This window comes from Triticum aestivum, chromosome 2A, assembly GCF_018294505.1.
Source record: "Triticum aestivum cultivar Chinese Spring chromosome 2A, IWGSC CS RefSeq v2.1, whole genome shotgun sequence".
Taxonomy (NCBI): domain Eukaryota; kingdom Viridiplantae; phylum Streptophyta; class Magnoliopsida; order Poales; family Poaceae; genus Triticum; species Triticum aestivum.
This window is the reverse complement of record NC_057797.1, coordinates 597,240,752-597,259,548: the sequence shown is the minus strand read 5'-3', so window position 1 is coordinate 597,259,548 and position 18,797 is coordinate 597,240,752. Positions and strand designations below refer to the sequence as shown.

The window sequence follows — 18,797 nt, the reverse complement described above, 5'->3', positions numbered from 1 at the left end:
TCCTTGTTTTTGAGTTCCGCTGAAAAGGAATACCAAACGGAGTCCAAACGGAATAAAACCTTCACGATGATTTTTCTTGGACCAGAAGACACCCAAGAGACTTGGAGTGCAAGTCAGAAGAGCGACAAGGCAGCCACAAGGGTGGAGGGCGCGCCCAGGGGGTAGGACGCGCCCCCTACCTTGTGGGCCCCTCGATGACCCCTGACCTAGATCTTCCTCCTATATATTCACATATATTCCCAAACCACCAGAAGCATCCATGAAAACACTTTTCCACTGCCGCAACCTTCTGTTCTCGTGAGATCCCATCTAGGGGCCTTTTCCGGCATCCTGCCGGAGGGGGATTCGATCACGGAGGGCTTCTACATCAACTCTATTGCCCTTTCGATGAAGCGTGGATAGTTTACCTCAGACCTACGGGTCCATAGCTAGTAGCTAGATGGCTTCTTGTCTCTCTTTGATTCTCAATACCATGTTCTCCTTGATGTTCTTGGAGATCTATCCGATGTAATCTTCTTTTGCGGTGTGTTTGTGGAGATCCGATGAATTATGGATTTATGATGAGCTTATCTATGAATATTATTTGAATCTTCTCTGAATTTTTTTATGCATGATTTGGTATCTTTGTAATTCTCTTCGAACTATCGGTTTGGTTTGGCCAACTAGATTGATTTTTCTTGCAATGGGAGAAGTGCTCAACTTTGGGTTTAATCTTGCGGTGTCCTTTCACAGTGACAGTAGGGGGCAGCAAGACACGTATTGTATTGTTGCCATCGAGGATAAAAAGATGGGGCTTTACATCATATTGCTTGAGTTTATTCCTCTACATCATGTCATCTTACTTAATGCGTTACTCTGTTCTTCATGAACTTAATACTCTAGATGCAGGCAGGAGGCGGTCGATGTGTGGAGTAATAGTAGTAGATGCAGAATCGTTTCGGTCTACTTGACACGGACGTGATGCCTATATTTCATAATCATTGCCTTAGATATCGTCATAACTTTGCGCTCTTCTATCAATTGCTCGACGGTAATTTGTTCACCCACTGTATTATTTGCTATCTTGAGGTCTTCTTTTTCAATCCCTAGCAAATCAACAAGTTTCAGTGGCTAGAGAGAGATCGGGCAAGAAAGCTTGAAGGGCATCAATGAAGGAGAGAGAGAGACAAGAGGTAAAAAGGAAGGGGGGAGAAACACCCCCTTATATAGGTTCCCCCAAATCGAACCGTTGCAACAATTTTTATATTGCAGCGGTACAACTGCCTGAGTCATCGGTACAACCGGGAATCACGGGGTACACTGCAGAAATGTGCCAAGCGGAACAACCGCTGGTCGCCCCGGTAGTACCGGTTGTTCGGAGTCACCCGAGAACAACCGGTCCACTACTGCCCAATAACCACCTCATCACCGAAGGGCATCACCCCCACAACGGTGGTTGGGGTGGTGCAACCGCCTGACCATGGTTTATGGGGTGGCTAAGTCTAGGGTGGTACAACCGCCACTGGACACCGGTTGTACTGGTTCATAAAAACCGTTCGGGAACTACTGGGCCACCACCGCCCAACAACTGCTCCACTATAGAACGGAATTTGGTAGTTGAGCGGTGCTGCGTCGGAACAATAGCCGAGCGCCAGATATAGGGAACAGCCAAGGACCTGGCGGTACAACCGCCCGGAGGCAGCGGTACAACCGCTTGACAATCTCCTGGAGGCGACAAACCCTAGGATATCACCCATAGGGACGGTGGTTGTGCCGGAACAACCAGTCAAGCGGTACAACCGCTGGGCAATAAAAATCACTCTCACAGAAAGACATTGGGGGCCTCTCTCCTCAAACGGAAGGGTGTATAGTGGGTGCAAAGGAATGTGTACGTGCATTGATTCACCCAGTACCTTTCGATGCGGATTCCCTCTTAATAGTACGGGTTTCCTACGACCAAAGAAATAAAACACGTCGAAAACACCGTCTTCGATCTTTTTCGTCTGGAGGGAATGCCGAACCGTCTTGCACCAAACAAAGTGCACCTGAGTAACTTGGCACACGATTAGTCCGCAAATGTGAGTTGTCATCATCACCAAAACACACTAAGGCGGGAAATGCCCTAACACGGTCCAGCCTCCCTGTCCCGCCTGGGCCAACACGAGGGCGCGATCAAAACTGCGGCATGATGGTGGCCCCGATCGTGCCTATGGTCCTCCTGTCACGGACCGCCGAGGCGAGTCGCTCGGGTGTACGCCGTCCGCCCCCGGAGGCGGCATGCCACCACGAAACATATGTCGTGTAGGGCATTCTCGCCCGCGAAGACTCACACTAGGCGGGTACTCCAGCATCCTTTATAAGAGTAATTCTCGTAATCAAAACTCTTGTAATGGCAAATTTTGGTAGACAAGGGCGAATTGTTTTATAGCTTGGGTATGGTCAAAGTGTGTTTTTGATATTGTCACGCGTGATTGTAACCTTTGATTGAGTAATGCAAGAATTATTTCGTAAAAAAATAATCGGTTCGTGCACTTTTCCCACGCTCTGGTCCGCGGAAGAAAACACTGCAGGCTACGGCTGCCGCACGCTGCATCGAAGCTGGCCGGCTTCATAGAACAGCATGATCTATCCAAACACTCCAAAAATGCTAAAAAACACTCCAGAAGGATTCTCAAAAGAACAGTCCAAAAGTTACTGAGATCCAGTTGACACATGCAAAACCATCGGTTTCCAATATTTAGGTCTAACTCAAATTCAAACTGCTTTATCACACCAAATTTTTATACTAAACAACATTAATGTGGCAAGAAAGAGTAAAGATAGAAATTTCACTGCACGAGCACACGCACTGACCGACAGACACAAAGGACACACGCAGCGCAATCCACCGACACACCACCACCTCCCGTACAGAGGTCCACCGCGAAGGACTAAGCGGCTATGCCAGAGCGGCGGCCACGGCCACGGCGACAGGCAGGACTGCGGCCCATGGCAGACACGGGGCGGCGGACGCCGCGCTCTTCTTAGAATTCTTCCTCTGGTCGGCGGGCGACGCGTCCTCGGCGGCCGGTCCGGGCGCGTCCGCTACAGGCCGGTGGCGCGCCTGCTTCTTGGGGGCCTTGGGCGCGTCCGCGACAGGGGCGGGAGCCGGCGCCGGCGCCGGGGAGTCCGCCGGCTCGAAGAGCTCCACCGGCTCGAGCACCGTGTCGACGGCGTAGATGGCGATGGGGTCCTTGTCGTAGACGGTGGACTTGACCCGCGCGGCGTGGTCAGAGGCGTCCGTCTTGATGGTCACCTGCTCGCCCTCGTTCTGCACCGTGAAGTTGAAGTTGTTGGCGGAGCCGTCGGTGGCGAGCGTGTTCATGACGCCGTTGTTGGACTTGAGGCTCCGCGGCGCGTAGTACACGGGCACGGCGTGGAACAGCAGCAGCGACGCCTTGCCGTCGGCGCTGAGGTTCTTGTACCTGGGCATGAAGGACCTCACGGCGTCGTCGCTGGGGCAGAAGGCCGTCACGCCGCCGTCCCCGGCCGACTGGAACGTGGAGTGCGCGTCCGGCGAGGCCGCCACCAGGGCCGCGAACGCCTTGCACCCGCCCTTGGCCATCGCCGCCGTGATGTTCGGCGGGGCCGGCGGGCCAACGGGCGCCTTAGCTGCCGCTGCCGCTGCCTTGCCCCCGGCCGCGGAGACGGCGAGGGGGAGGAAGACGGCGAGGACGGCGGCGGCGAGGTGGAGGCGGCGCATCATGGCGAGTGTCGGCGTGGGAGCGAGGCAGTGGAGTGGCCGAGTGGGAGAGCTGTGCAGTGATGAACTATGACCACTGACGAGTGTCGAGTGTGATAGGGTGCGAGGTGAGCTGGCTTTGTGAGGGCCTGCCCTTGGGGTTTACCACCAATATCAGAGATTGCCATTCAGGTTAAAACATCGTGATTTTGTAGTGGTTACCATTTTTCCTTTTTGGCAAACTGTGGCGGTTGCTTGATCTCTTGTTTTCTTGTCCCCGGGTCCTGTTGTCCATTTCTTCAACTCCTTTGCCCATTTAATGTCCCCTTAATTCTACTTAAACAGCAATATGGTCAGAAGGAATTGCCATCGGTAACCTACTCCCTCCGTCCTTTAAAGAGTATATTTTCAATTTTGTTGAAGGATCAAACTATCTCAAAGTTTGATCGAGTTTGTGCAAAAATATATCAATGCTTGTGAAACCAAATAGGTATATGACAAAAATATATTTTATCATGAATCTAATGCTACTAATTTGATGGCATAAATATTGGTCTATTATTGAATAAATACGGTCTAACATAAAAAAGTTTGACTTTTCAATAAAGTTCAAAGTACACTCTTTCTTCTTTCAAAGACGAAGGGAGTATAATGAAAGTTTAATTTTGTGAACCTAGATAGATATGCAGTAAATTTTGAGGTCCTCAAGTTATAACCATTGCAGGTACTCGTTTAGTACTAAGTGCAGGACTTACAAACCGACAATTCAAAATGCTGACATATTTACTGGGTTGGAGAGTGGAGTGAAAAATATGTAAGCATTGTGAGGTATCAATTACTGGTGCTCTTAAATACAATCACTGAGGAAACAGTACGTTCACGTGGCATTGATTGATACTAGTCCTTGTATACCACATCGATATAAGGTGATCTTCAGAATTTTTACCTTGGTATGTTTTTGTAGTACCTATTTAATCATAGATTACATAACATGTATTATCCATGTACTTGAACATCAGCCAGAAGCGTGCCATTTTCCATGCCATCGAAACGTCTTATCAATTTATAGGATCTCGTGTTCAAAAGCTAGCAGAAATTAATCAACCACCGTCAGCATAGTGTAGCTTGTAGATTTTTATGACTCATGTAGTAGAATAATGGTCAACAGTATGTTTCTGTTATAGCAAGACTAGTTCAGTTGTTTTTAGGAAGTTAGGTTAATTTATGGAGTAAATTGCAAAAAACCACTACATTAGGGGACGCTAAAACAGAAAACCATCACCTTTCGTTTTTTTTCTTCAAAAAACCACCACGTTTGAGCTATAGTTTTCAAAAAACACTGATCGCACGGTTTGACGCGTCTGAGTGAAAAACTGACCGGTTGGGCCCGCTGTCAGGTGCCACGTGGACAGGGGAGACGGCGCCCGTGACGCGCGCTGTTAGATGGCGTCGCACATGACCTAACGAGCCGGCCCGACCCAGCCATTTCCCCCAGATCGCATCTAGTCGTCCTAGCTCACTTCCCGCATGGCGACCGGCGGTGGCGGCGGCGGCGTTGCCGACGGAGGCGCATCCGGTGACGGTAGGGACGACCGCGACCTCGCCATCGTCGATGTTGGTGGCCGCCCCGTCCTTCCTCACTCTCCAACGGCGCTCCCTGATACGTTTGGCGCCTCTCGGTCCGCCGGCATCGGCGGAGATGAGCGCGGCGAGGATTGCAACATCTTCAAGTCCGACGACATTGAGGCACGTGCGGCCGTCAAACTGGCCCAGGTTTGGAAGGCCAATCCAGGGCGGAGCCACCACTTCACATCTGGCCTCAGCGGCGTGGAGTGAGTGTTTCCAAAATTCCCTTTTTGATTATGCCAGTGTAGTTGAACAATTTGAGTGATTATGCTAGTGTAGTTGAACACTTTGAGTGATTTGCTACTGTAGCTATACTCTTTCCTCTATATGAATCTTAATTTAGGAATTAGGGTTTGAATCTCATTTTCAACAGTTGAACAGAATAATTGTGATGAAGTGAATGTACTGTGAAGTGAATATGAGCTTAATTGTGGATAACTGAATTTAGTTTTAACTTAGCTCAGTTGTGTTAATTGAATTTCTGAATGATTTTTACTGTTAACTGAATATGAACTTAATTGTGGTTAACTGGATTGACTGTTAACTGAATTTACTGTTAACTGAGCTCAACTAACTGAACTGAATGCAATCTTCTGTTCACTTTGTTGTTTCTCTGAATGTAACCTTGACTGTTATCTAAATTTGTTGTTCACTGAATGGTGTTAACTGAATGTAATGCTAACTGAACTTGCAGTTGGAACCATCACTTGTAGCAAATGTGGGAAGCAAGGGCATAGATACACAAACTGTGGTGATCAATTGAAGCCAACCCTTGCTGCTAGGAAGAACAAGCACAAGGTATAATAATTAATTGTTGTGCTTGCCATGTTTAGTTTTGTCTATAATATTGTACTGAAAAAAAAATGCAAATCCTTGACATGTTTTAGGAAGCAAGAACTGCCCCTCCATCTGGTGCAAGAGCAACTACTGCAGCTTCTGGTGCTCCTAGAACTGCTTCTGGTGCTCCTAGAATTGTTGTTGCTCCTCCTAGAACTGCTACTGCTCCAAGAACTGCTAATGCTGCTCCTAGAACTGCTGCAGCTCCCAGAGCTGCTGCATCCTCATCTGCTCAAACAACTGCTGCTTCCTCATCTGCTCCAAGAACTGCTACTGCCTTCACTGCTCCAAGAAGAGCTGGTTCTTCTTCATTTGCTCCTCCAAGGCCTGCTGCTGGTGGTGCATCTGGTTCCACAAGGGTTAGGAAGAAGCCAAGCAAGTTCAGAGACTACTTCTATGCTAGTGGCAATTAGTTAGGCTTGATATGTTCTGTATTTTGGGCAAAACTTGTGCTGTGGTAGCAAGTTAATCATGTTATGTTCTGTATTTTGGGCAAAACTTGTGCTATGGTAAGCTATGGTAGACTTGATATCTTGCTGTCATGTTGGCAAGCTTTGGTAGACTGGACATGTTGAACTTGCTCTTGTTGATATCTTGCTGTCATGTTGGCAAGCTATGGTATTTTGGGCAAAACTTGTTGTGATGATTATGATCTTTTAATGATGTTGCTGTGATGATTATGCTCTTCTAATGATTATGCTCTTTTAATGATTATGGTCTTCACAAAGTGGTTGGTTCCTCTTTAGGCTAACCCTATCCTCTCGACAACCGTCGACGAAAGGCACCAACCTTTTTAGGCTAACCCTATCCTCTCGACAACCGCCGTCGAAAGGCACCAACCTTTTTAGGCTAACCCTAACCTCTCGACAACCGTTGACGAAAGGCATCAACCTCTTTAGGCTAACTCTACCCTCTCGACAACCGTCGACGAAAGGCATCAACCTTTTTAGGCTAACCATATCCTCTCGACAACCGTCGACGAAAGGCACCAACCTCTTTAGGATAACCATATCCTCTCGACAACCATCGACGAAAGGCACCAACCTCTTTAGGCTAACCCTATCCTCTCGACAATCGTCGACGAAAGGCACCAACCTCTTTAGGATAACCCTATCCTCTCGACAACCGTCGACGAAAGGAACCAACCTCTTTAGGCTAACCCTATCCTCTCGACAACCGTCGACGAAAGGCATCAACCTTTTTAGGCTAACCCTATCCTCTCGACAACCGTCGACGAAAGGCACCAACCTCTTTAGGCTAACCCTATCCTCTCGACAACCGCCGACGAAAGGCACCAACCTCTTTAGGCTAACCCTATCCTCTCGACAACCTTCGACGAAAGGCATGAACCTCTTTAGGCTAACCCTATCCTCTCGACAACCGTCGACGAAAGGCATCAACCTCTTTAGGCTAACCCTAAACATTTCATTCCATGACAACTGAAATTTGATCATTTCATTCCATCACAACAATAATTTATAAATAAAATTTCATCAACAAGATCAAACTAGACCACACCGATCACATCCAACAAACAACTTAGTGTTCACATCTTACATAATAATCCATTACAATTAAACAACATACTAATAAGATTTAGATTAACTCCATTACTGAAAACAGAGTACTTAGTTCAACAGAAACAACATAGTTCAACACAATACAACCAACCAAATTTAATTCAACCTTGTTGGCCTCATACATTATGCCAACAAATTACTCACTCATCACAGATTTCTTTGATTTTCCTCATCTTTATCTTGTTTGCCTCCCCATCCTTAAGCAAATCAGCTATGGTATACTCTAGCTTCGTCTTCTCCTTCTTCATCTGTTCAATCTGTTGAGCACCTTCATCTGCTACATGTTGCTTCCAATTCCTAACAAGTTCATCATTACTCTGCTTAATCACTTGCAGTGTTGTCCTAAGCTCAATATTGCCTTTCTCAAGTTTAGCCTTCTCTTCCTGGGCTTGAACTACAACATTCTCTACATCACCATCCTGCATAATCTTCTGATAATTCTCTCTCATCACATTCTTGTGAATTGTAGCAAAAAAATTGCTTGTTTCTTTGATGTGGTTGTGGTGCTTCTCTTGGATTAGCTTCTTCTCTTCTCCTAGCTTGAGTATGAGCTTTTCTTTAGTATCATTCTCTTTGCTACTCTGCTCATACATATCCCAAAGTTTGCGAAGTGCATTTTTCATGGGTTCTGGCCATTCTGGGTCAATCCATTGAACCAGACCACAATTGTCACCTTCCTATAATAATTCAGACAAAACCAGAGTTAACAGCCACATTCAGAGAAGTCAGTTAACACCATATTCAGTTAACAGCTACATATATTCAGTTAAACAGCTACATACATGCAGTTAATAGCTACATATATTCAGTTAACTGAGCTCATTTAAAACCAGACACATTCAGTTAAGCATTGATTAAACTTGACACATTTCCCCCTCAAAACAGCTGATAAAACGACATCTTCAGAAAACTAAGTACACAACTATATTCAGTTAACAGACATATAAACCTATATTCAGTTCACTAAGCATCAAAAAAGGATTTGTGTAATGTACATGTACAAGAGAGGACCTGCCACTAACCTGATTACCGCATCCATAAAACCTACGGCCAGTGTTGATTCCTTGGAACACAACAGCCCTATGAACAGGAAGGTTGTGACAGCACATCGGTCCTCCGGCAACAATACCGCACCACTCCGGGTCAACAATGGTCTGTGGGATCTACAATATTGCAACAGTGCTCAAATCCCAACTCAAATCCGTGAAAACTAAGCTCAAATCGAAGAAAACCCTAACCCTAAGTCAATGAGAAATGATACTCACGTAGGTCTCGTCCGCGTGCGAGTTGAATAGGGGGGACATAGAATCTTCGCCGCTAGTTTCGCCGTCCTTCCAGGACACCATCGCTGCGGCAGCCGGCGACGACAAATGGATGGCGGAGGCGGTGGCAAACGCGCCGCGGGCATAGAAGAAGGCGAGAGAGAGGCGAATGGACGAACGGGTCAGGCTGGGTCGGGCCGGCTCGTTAGGTCATGTGTGACGCCTCTAACGGCGTGCGTCACGGGCGCCGTCTCCCATGTCCATGTGGCGCCTGACAGCGGGTCCAACCGGTCAGTTTTTCACTCAGACGCGCCAAACCATGCAACCAGTGTTTTTTGAAAACTGTCAGAGCAAACGTGGTGGTTTTTTGGAAAAAAACGAAAGGTGATGGTTTTCTGTTTTAGCGTCCCCTAATGTGGTGGTTTTTTGCAATTTAGGCTCCGTTCGGAAGTCTTCCACAGGCCAGCTTCCTAAAATCGCTCCCAAAAGCCAGCCGAACGGATCTGATCCAAGAAGCAGGCTCCGCGGAGACGAGGAATACGCAGTGCAATTTTTTCGGATTCAAGGAGCAGCGCCAGCCCAGCTTCGCGAAACAGAGAAGTAGGAGTTGATCAAATTTACATGGGAATGCCCTTCCGAAGTGAGGCTCCCGTACCGTTTCGATCGCTACAACTGGCCCTCGACACATCGAAGCAAGGAGTTGGTCGAAATTACAAGCCACTGCCCTTCCGAAGTGAATCTCACGTACCGTTTCAATCGCTCAAACCTGCTTCCCCAACCGAACTGGGCCAATATGACCTGGCCCAAACCCTGGCTGAACAGGCCTTAGCCTGATTTCCTGGGCTACCAGTCCATGCGTACGTGAGAAGCGAAGGATGTTCAACCGAACGAATCGCTGCTCCAGCGAGAAGCTGGAGGCCAGCGAGAAGCTGGGAAGCCAGCTATTTCGGGAAGCTAGCGGAGATCCGAACGGGGCCTTACTCTTAATTTATGTTACTGAGAATGCTTAGCTAAATCATCTTTGGCAAGAATCTGGCGGAAATTATCCACCATAAGAACTCAGCGGTTTACTCCTGATATATGTATACTTTAGAAGTTGTTAAAATTGCTACAATTGATTTCCAGAGTTTTCATGAGAAGGTAGTGTTCACAAGAAATTTAGTTTTTATCCATAGGATGATAGGGATATCTAGGGAGTAATGGTCAGAAACATGGGAAAGGCTAGTGTACCACCTGATCCCTACGGGACCATCCTTTGTGCCTTATGATTCATCAATCAAAGACACCAGAAACTCGCAGAAAATAACTTACATTACAATTACCTTTCCTCGAGACGCTGACACTCTACGGAACAGTCTTGCGCACACCATCTGGGCAAACTATGCAGTTAGTTAATCTCAGGCCCTTTGCGCAAAAAAAAAAACTCAGGCCCTTGGGCAAGCTTCAAGACATCAAACTGTGGCAGACCCAGAGCTTAAGAAGAGGGCACCAGTCTAAGACATGACTTCAAGGCCGTCGAAAAGAGCTTTATTGATTTGATTAAACAACAGTAACATCATTACAATCCACGGAGAGCCGGTTTATTTCTTCTCTAGCTAACTGAGCAAGTTCACGAGCCACTGTATTACACTCTCCCCACTTGCATCACATTGACATCGGCTGACAACATCGCCTCCGGTTGCATACGCGCTCATTCAAATAGGCCTAAACTAAGCCAGGCACATCGATACCTTTATTCAGATCATTTGGATCAAAGGCCTGAATTTATTTCCCCATCCAGCCAATCAGTGGATCTCAACGGCGACCGGTTGAAACTTCAGTCGCCATTCACACCTTACCAATGGTTGGCGGCACCGGGGACTACAACTGTAGACGGTCACAAGAAAAATACTGACCGCCCCGCGCGTTTGCGCTGCCACGAACTGAAACTGGGAAAAGAATGAGCCGACGGTATATATAAAGTTATAAACAGATACGATAGAGAATGCTTCTTCTTCTTCTACCAATCAGCGCGCCGTTTCTTTCTGCTCGCAGTTTTCCTCCGTTTGCGACGCCATCTTCTTGATGTCTTCCACGAGGATGTTCCCTTCTGTAAGGCACATGAGCAGATAACATCTTAGATATAGGAGGAGCAAGGAAGATGGACAGTGATACTGATACGCTAGTACAGTAGATGCAAGTGTGTGTGCCAGGGCTGAACCTCTGTCTTTGGAAAGGTTGCTGATAAGCTCTTGGACACCTTCCTTCCCCATGGTGTCCTTGAGATAACCTGCGGCTGCTTCTACCTCTTCCGGAGTCACCTTGCCGTCACGGTCCCTGTAACAAGATCAGTTTATTATTGTTCAGCAAGGAAATATCAAACATATTCCCCTTGCAGTCCAGTTCCTTGGTTACTGGCATACGATATAAATGAGCGAATTATGCTTATAACCGAAAAATATGACCATGCATAGTTTTTCTCCTCCCGAGTCGCCCCTGTGTGGCGGCCAGGAGGCTCCCAAATCCCGTCACCCGGCCTCCCCTTCTCCTCCTCCTCCCTCGCCGCCGCCCGAGGACTCGGGGCCCTCCCGCTCGTGAGGGGCTGGCGCGGGCCGGCGCCCCCAGGCCGGAGCGTGGCGTGCGGCCTGGCGTCACGGCGGGGGGTGGCGGCGCTCCGGCGATCCCATACCTCCACGGCAGACGGCTTCAAGGTCTGGGGCGTCGCGATCGTCAGGGATGGCGGCGGCGCGGCCGGATCTGGGCCCAGGTGTGGGCTTGGTCTCCAGGTCGCGGTCGGCGCGGTGGCGGGTGCGACACGTTGGCAGCTGGGTGGATCTGCGGATTCCATCCTTGTTTGGTCCCTTGACAGCGCGGGCAACTCCGGGGGAAACCCTAGATCTCCTTGGGATCGAGCGATGGCAGTGCTTTTGCGTAGTAGCCCCTCTTCAGGGCATCGTTTTGGAGTTTGCTGCGGTTGAAGGGACCAGCGACGCCGACGGCTCACGCCCGGTGGCGCAAGTGCCGATGAAAGTCGCGCCGACTATGGTCATGGCGGACGATGGCGGCGTCTTTGATGTCGTTTCCTTGTCGAGGCATCGTCGTTGCAGTTTGTGTCATCAGGCTCGGGATGCTCCGGGGGAAACCCTAGATCTGGGTCTCCCGGATCGGACGATGATGGCGTTCTCTGGATCGCTTTCCCTCTTGAGGGTATCGTTTTGGAGCAAGTGATGGCTGGAGGTGGCAAGAGGAGCAGCGGTGTTACATCTACCGCAAGGCCGACGACAGATCGTGGCGGCATGGCATTGCGGAGTTTCGGCGATGGGCGCGCGTGGATGGACACGCGCAGGATGGTGGCGTTGTCTGACGCCATGGTGGCATCGACGGCAAGCCTGGCAAGGTTGGTGCGTCACGACCTGCTCTGGAGATGGATCGGTGGTTAGTGGTGGCGGCGGCCTCTGAGAGTGCGCCAGACCGGTGTGTGACCCAATCCCGGCATTGTGGCTTGGTTGGGGCATCCGGCTTTAGATGTTAGAATTTGGTGCGATGTCTGTTTGGTATTAGGCTCGGACATTTGGCACCCCTTCGTCAAGGGGATATGAGTAGCGACAGGTGTGTTGCTAAGATGGTGGCTTTAGGCATACTGATGTATTACTTTGTAAGGTCCTTGTGAATAATTAATAATATGGTTGCATGCATCGTCCAGATGCAGAGGTCGAGGGTATATCCTCCTTTTCGAAAAAAAAATTACCTATCAAGCACCTGCCAGCGGTTGCCTATTCGTGCATCAACATCATCAATCTCTTTCTCTAATTTCTGAAGCATAGCATCAACCTGAAAATGCAGCGAAACAGAATGTCAACAGTAGTCCCTTCGTTATCGAAGAGAAAGGGGAGACGCACAAACCTCGGATCTGAAAAATATAGGTTCCAGGTAGAAACCTACCCAGTATAACGTGATTACAGCTCCGAAACACATGGGTTTTGTTTCTGCATCCTTGTTTGGTTTTCTTGTCTTTCGTTCTACTACTCAGTTATGTACAACAACACAAGAGATTGCTTCAAAACTAGGTCAGAACTCAGAACAGTTCCTGTGATAATTCAAATGATACCTCTGTGCCATTTGGGACGAGGCCAGAATGTGCAGACAAGAAAGTTGAAATTAGTGATCACTAGTATATCTAAAGTAATTTTATCTCTTCTCCAACAAAGCACAAAATAATCCAACCATGTTCGCTTCTCTTTTAATTCGCACGGAGATGCTTTTGCGGGCAAAGGGCGTGGCATGTGTGGGGTTGTAATCACCTATTCATATGCTTGTAAATAAATTTGCTACTCCCTCCGTCCCATAATATAAGAGCGTTTTTGACACTTAGTGCTTTGTTGGATAAGCAAACATTTGCATCTTCTCAGAAAAAAATGTTAGCTTCTTTTCTAGGCTTAGGTTTTCTGGTCATATTTTAGTGATTTCCAATAGCTACTTGCCGACAGCAAGAAGACCATATGATTAGTCTTGGAAATTGGAACAAACTTCTTAAGGTCTGGATGTAATGAACTATCCAACTATTATAACCTGCAAGCGAAAGATCACCAAAGCTCATTACTAGCTGAGCACAAATTGTCACTTATAAGTTATAACATCCTGTAAGCCAGTCAACAGTTCATGTATATCTGTTTGAGCTGCTACATGCACTATATTGAACTTCAAATAAGGGATGCTTCTGAGTTGAAGTTCTAGTTGAACTTTAGACACGGAAATTTTTTCCTTACCTTCTCTATTAATGCTGAAGAAACTTTTTCTCCTGCAACTAATTCTGCAGCATGATCTGATTCCTCCCTGGCCACCCTATATGCTCTCCTAGCCTCTTCTTCATCCACTGTGCCCTCCTTTTCCAGCATGGTGTTATATAGTTCTATCTGAATTCCACCAAATAGGGTTTTCAATATTACATAATGCAAACTGGTAGCTCATAAAAGGGTAGTATATCTCCAACTCATACCTCTTTATTTACAAGGCTCAGAAACTCTTCTCGCTCTTTGGTAACAGACTGCAATGAAAGAAAAAAATTAAACAGGTGCAGCAGAGCATTTATGTAAGTTTTTTGTTGAAATGCACGTAACAAGTATTAACACGAAAATAAGTAGAGTCGTACAGAAGCAGATGCGAGCACAGCCAATGCTTGACTGATGTCACCAAGGTGGTCATTCTTCTCATGTTCTTTTGATTTCTTTAGTTCCTCTCCTTCCCTAGCAGTAGGCTCAGTCATTTCCTTCAAAGCCAAATCTTCCTTAGTAGCCTCTTGTTCGTCTAGCTTTGCCTTTTCTTCTTTCTCTTCCTCCTGGGTATATCATTTGTTGTGAAGAACACATGCATTAATAATCATTGCCGCTTAGTTGAAACATAAAACAGTAGAACTGAGAAAAACATATAGAAAACCATTGTTTCTCCATCCAGGTTGTTTACAAAGCAGCATAGGCAAAACATATTAGAATTGGGGTTACCAAGGAAATAGAAAGCCAGCTAGAAAAACTGCATCTTCAAATCAACAAAGTAATTACATGAAGAACTGATTTCTATTGCACTACTAAAGAATACAAAAATGAGTTTGTGTAAGATGGGATCTTATTGTGGTGGTATTTTTTATTTCATGTTCTTTCAATAGAACTTTCCTACTCTAAGTTTTAAAAAAGCAATAATTTACCAATCTTTTAAGTTCAGTAAATCTAAGTGAAACATAAACCAGGACAGAAAAATATGATCTTTGTACAAGCGATATCACATTTATATATTTCAAAAGCAAATAGTCTGAGAAAAACAATTAAATACTATAAAGCTATGGATTATCATCCTAAACTAGTTCAACATATTTATAACCTTGAATGAGGTTCCAAACTAAGAATGGGGCAAGCTTTGGTGATACAACCAAGAATGTGAAAATAAGGGGAGATCTGTGTCTGGCAAGCCTACACAGAAGACAGCCAGGAATACATGTTTATAGCACATTAGTGTACCTTGATAAGTTCCTCCTGCATCTCTAGGAATTCCAATTTTCTCTTCCTTTCAGAAACAGAATCTTCAGAAGGCAATGCTGTTCCAACTGTACCCACAACTTCATCTGGCAGAGAAGATAACGTTGCTACAACAGCCTCCTCAGGTTTCATTTTCCCAGATACAGTAAAAGCTCTGACATTTTTTTAGCACAGGTTAAAATTTGAAGATAAGCATCCAGTCAACAGGACAATTATCACCAAAATTACCTTGATAGAATCAGAAGAGATGATGGCACAGACTGATTGAGTGATAAATCCAACCAGTCTTTGAGCTGAACGTAGAAGGAAATATTCAAATTCTTGGCCAAAATTGGTACTAGGCAACTATAATTAGCAAAAACTGAAAAAAATAGCAGGATATATGGTGCGGGTGGCAAAACATTCACTAATAGAGTGGCAATACAATAACATATAAATCCCCAATAATAGGCACCTGATGTGCATTTTAATGCCATGACCTAGGCAACACCATGGATGACTCATCAGCAGTTTCCAAACAAACAAACCTGATGGCGCATCTCCTCTGTTGACAATAAATCAAGGTGGCCACGTTCGCGACAAGCGTGTTGGAGCTCCTCCTCAGAAAGAGACTCCACACCCTCAGCCTCAATCATCTTATCATCATTCATAATGCTGTGCATAAACACATAAACATTATATTATGGTTGAATACCAAAAATCTAAATTGGCACAGTGGATGAGCAAACTATAAAAAATAAAACATCCAGTTTTCTATGTTTTTTTTTCAAAAATCAGGTAGGCGAGCTGTCATTTCATTAAATAAAGAGTATGAAAGACTACACCGGCGGACAAGGCCAAAAACCACAGGTTTACCGCATGCACACTCCTCCCCAACAAAAATAGCTCTAGTCCAGTATGAAAAAAAAGGGCAGCCCGGTGCACGTAGCTCCCGCTTGCGCAGGGTCCAGGGAAGGGTCCGACTACTTTGGGTCTATAGTACGCAGCCTTTCCCTACATTTCTGCAAGATGCTGTTTCCAGGACTCAAACCCATGACCTCATGGTCACAAGGCAACAGCTTTACCACTGCGCCAAGGCGCCCCTTCCACTAGTCCAGTATAAAATCATGCTTAAATGCTGAAGATGCAACTCTTAAATTGAACAACAGATTTGGATACAAGATATGTTCTACATCATCCACTGTATCATTTTTTTCTCTGATATCACAACATTTAGAAGCGATTTAAGGACATACTCTCGTAACTTCTTTCGAAGCATGAATCTCAAGTAGTTGTCTGTACCGAAAGGCTGAATTCCCATATATTTACACATGTTTACTAACCGTGATCTGCAGAAAAATGTAAGTGTGAGCTGGTAAAATCAAGGATTAAGTAAACATTCAATGAAACACCAACCTGTTAATGTTATCCAAAGTCAGCTCATCGTTAAACAACTTTGCAAAGCTCAAAATTTCTTCATTGGGGACATGTCCACCTTTCCTGACCTGGTTGCAGAGTACATCACCAAAAACCATTAATATGGCACACCTCTTTATCTATGCTTGCGAGATGACACGATAAATTGAGCAAATACCTTGTCCAAAAATTTATCCAGGTCTTCAGCTGTCTGTTTCATATCCCCACTACGTGATGTTTGCACTTCTTTTGCCATTTCCTTCGCTGTATCTTGCAAGAATTTTGCATATTCCATCCTTGCTTTCAATTTCCTCTTTAATGCCTCCTGTATGTAGGAAAATGAAATGCAGTCCTGAGCATGTATGTCTGGGTTTAATAATTTTGCTGCCAGGACAGTGTACAGAACCTAGGTCATTACCTCTTCTTTCATCTTGTCCTGGAAAGTGGATGGCAACATGTTTGGGAACAACTTCAGGAACACTGGCAGCAAGAGCTCCATGAACGGAATGATGATGAACACAGCAAACGGTACAAGCCTGAACATGTCTGCTGTTGTGCGTGTAAGCTGTTGCCTCTCTCTCCTTGTAAGGCTCTTTCCATCAGCAAGCTTCACCAACAATCTTGATGAAATGCTAACATCTGCCCACAGTAGCTTAGTGCCCAGCCAATAATGCTGCAGCGTAGAAACAAATTCTTCCTTCCAATGCTTCAACTTCGCAGCCCAGTCGGCTCTTAAACCCACAAAACGAAATATAAATTAAAACATCGAAGCAAAGAGCCATCCATGAAAATGAGCAAGGCAGCAGATATACTTCAATTCAAAGAAGGTAACAAAGACCTGCCCATTGAAGCAATAACACGCAGAGCAGGACCAATACCCAGAAGTGTTGCCCAGAATTTCTGTATGATCGATTGGTCAGTCTTTTGGACTTCCTGCACCATTGCTTTGGCTTTAGCCTTTGCAGTGCTTAAGCCTTCCACCGCCTGGTCACACTCTTCTGGAGACGCCTCCTTTTCTGGTTGGTTCTGGTCCTCACTCTTTCCATTCTTAATACCAGATTTCGGCTGCCCAGCTGTTTCTGACGCTGCGCGGACTGACTGCCGGAAATACCTGGCTCCCAAGGGGAATACAGAAATATGTGTTTTGGATTCATAAGAGGCAAGAGGAACACCAAGGGCTGGGCGGCGCAGGAACCCGTTACTAAGGCCCAAAAGGCATCTATTCCTTAAAGTAAATTGCTGCTTCTCATGGCTAGAATCCCCCGAATTCTGCTGCGGCACATGGGATACAGTGTTGTGCTCAACATCACATCCAAATGTTCCTTGGCCGGAAGTAAACTTACATGAATGTAATAGGCGAGGCCCATTAGTATGCTCAAGAATATACTTCCTTCTCCTGATGATTGCCCTAGAAGCCATTCTTGATTGCTGCTTCCTTTTCTCACAAGAATGCCCGGTTCATGCTTCTCCGAGTAGAACCCTGAAACATGGCAAACATCTAGTTATAGGTGTTGCCACATCTGAAGTATATATACGCATGCAAAAAGAAAGAGATAACACAAAGTTTGCCAAAAACATAAATTGTACTAGCATTCATGGTCTATCGGTTTTTGCATAACAGCTATGAGAGTTCAACAATTCCTAAACAAACACGAAAACAGGATATTCCATGTCTGAAAATACCAGCATTGTTCAGGACTTGGTTATATACACTTGTCCAGAACCGGCATTGTAGAACTGCCAAAAGAATTGCCAGCCATAATTAGCTTACAAACAATACAACCCAAACAATGCACCCTGCGTATCAATCCATAATGGCAGCAAACATCTCCAAGTAGTGGACGGGAGGAAATCCAGACAGCGGCTTGTTTTGGGGATGTCCAAAAACGTTGCTGAGCGTCTATAAATGTACATCGCCAACAACTTCACAATTTGGCCCAAATTGCAACAGCTAGACGAATTTGCTTAACGCTAATTGAGTCATCTGATTCACATTATTTATTACTATTATGATTTGGGACATTATTATTCATATGGTGTCATAATGTCCATCAAACCCAGTCACTGGATTCGAAATATCAGGCGAGGCCCGAAGAGTAATCGCATCTCACACCCATTGATGTCTGATGGATAAAAAATTCAAAACCTGTAAATTCCGCAATCACTTAAGCACCGGAGCCACTGCACTGCACTGCACACCCTGCCGGCAAGCAAGCTGGCGGGCGATCCATTTCCGCCAAATCGCCAGTCGAAATGCGCCCGAGCCGCGGTTACGGATACGCCCCCGAAAAGGGTGGAGAAACCACCGCGCGCGCGGTCAAACGGGCCGCGCCGAGAGCCACGGGACTGGGAGTGGGAGGGACGGGGAGGACGGGCGCTCACCGGGGCAGTG

General features: G+C 46.1%; 2 protein-coding genes across 2 annotated transcripts; both read right to left on the bottom strand.

Annotated features, from left to right (window-relative positions):
• Nucleotides 1-2,684: 2,684 nt before the first annotated feature.
• On the bottom strand, nucleotides 2,685-3,825 carry LOC123189653 (fasciclin-like arabinogalactan protein 1). The gene has a single exon (XM_044602116.1). It carries the CDS (start codon nucleotides 3,722-3,724, stop codon nucleotides 2,918-2,920), a length of 807 nt encoding a protein of 268 aa, XP_044458051.1. The 5' UTR covers nucleotides 3,725-3,825; the 3' UTR covers nucleotides 2,685-2,917.
• A 6,674-nt stretch (nucleotides 3,826-10,499) lies between these two features.
• On the bottom strand, nucleotides 10,500-18,775 carry LOC123189652 (mitochondrial proton/calcium exchanger protein). The gene is made up of 15 exons (XM_044602115.1): nucleotides 18,552-18,775; nucleotides 17,244-17,885; nucleotides 16,824-17,136; nucleotides 16,584-16,730; nucleotides 16,406-16,494; nucleotides 16,246-16,338; nucleotides 15,538-15,664; nucleotides 15,239-15,303; nucleotides 14,993-15,164; nucleotides 14,134-14,319; nucleotides 13,981-14,028; nucleotides 13,751-13,897; nucleotides 12,733-12,815; nucleotides 11,206-11,321; nucleotides 10,500-11,094 (listed from the first exon to the last, which is right to left on the bottom strand). Exons 2-15 carry the CDS (start codon nucleotides 17,822-17,824, stop codon nucleotides 11,012-11,014), a joined length of 2,250 nt encoding a protein of 749 aa, XP_044458050.1. The 5' UTR covers nucleotides 17,825-17,885; nucleotides 18,552-18,775; the 3' UTR covers nucleotides 10,500-11,011.
• Nucleotides 18,776-18,797: the final 22 nt, after the last annotated feature.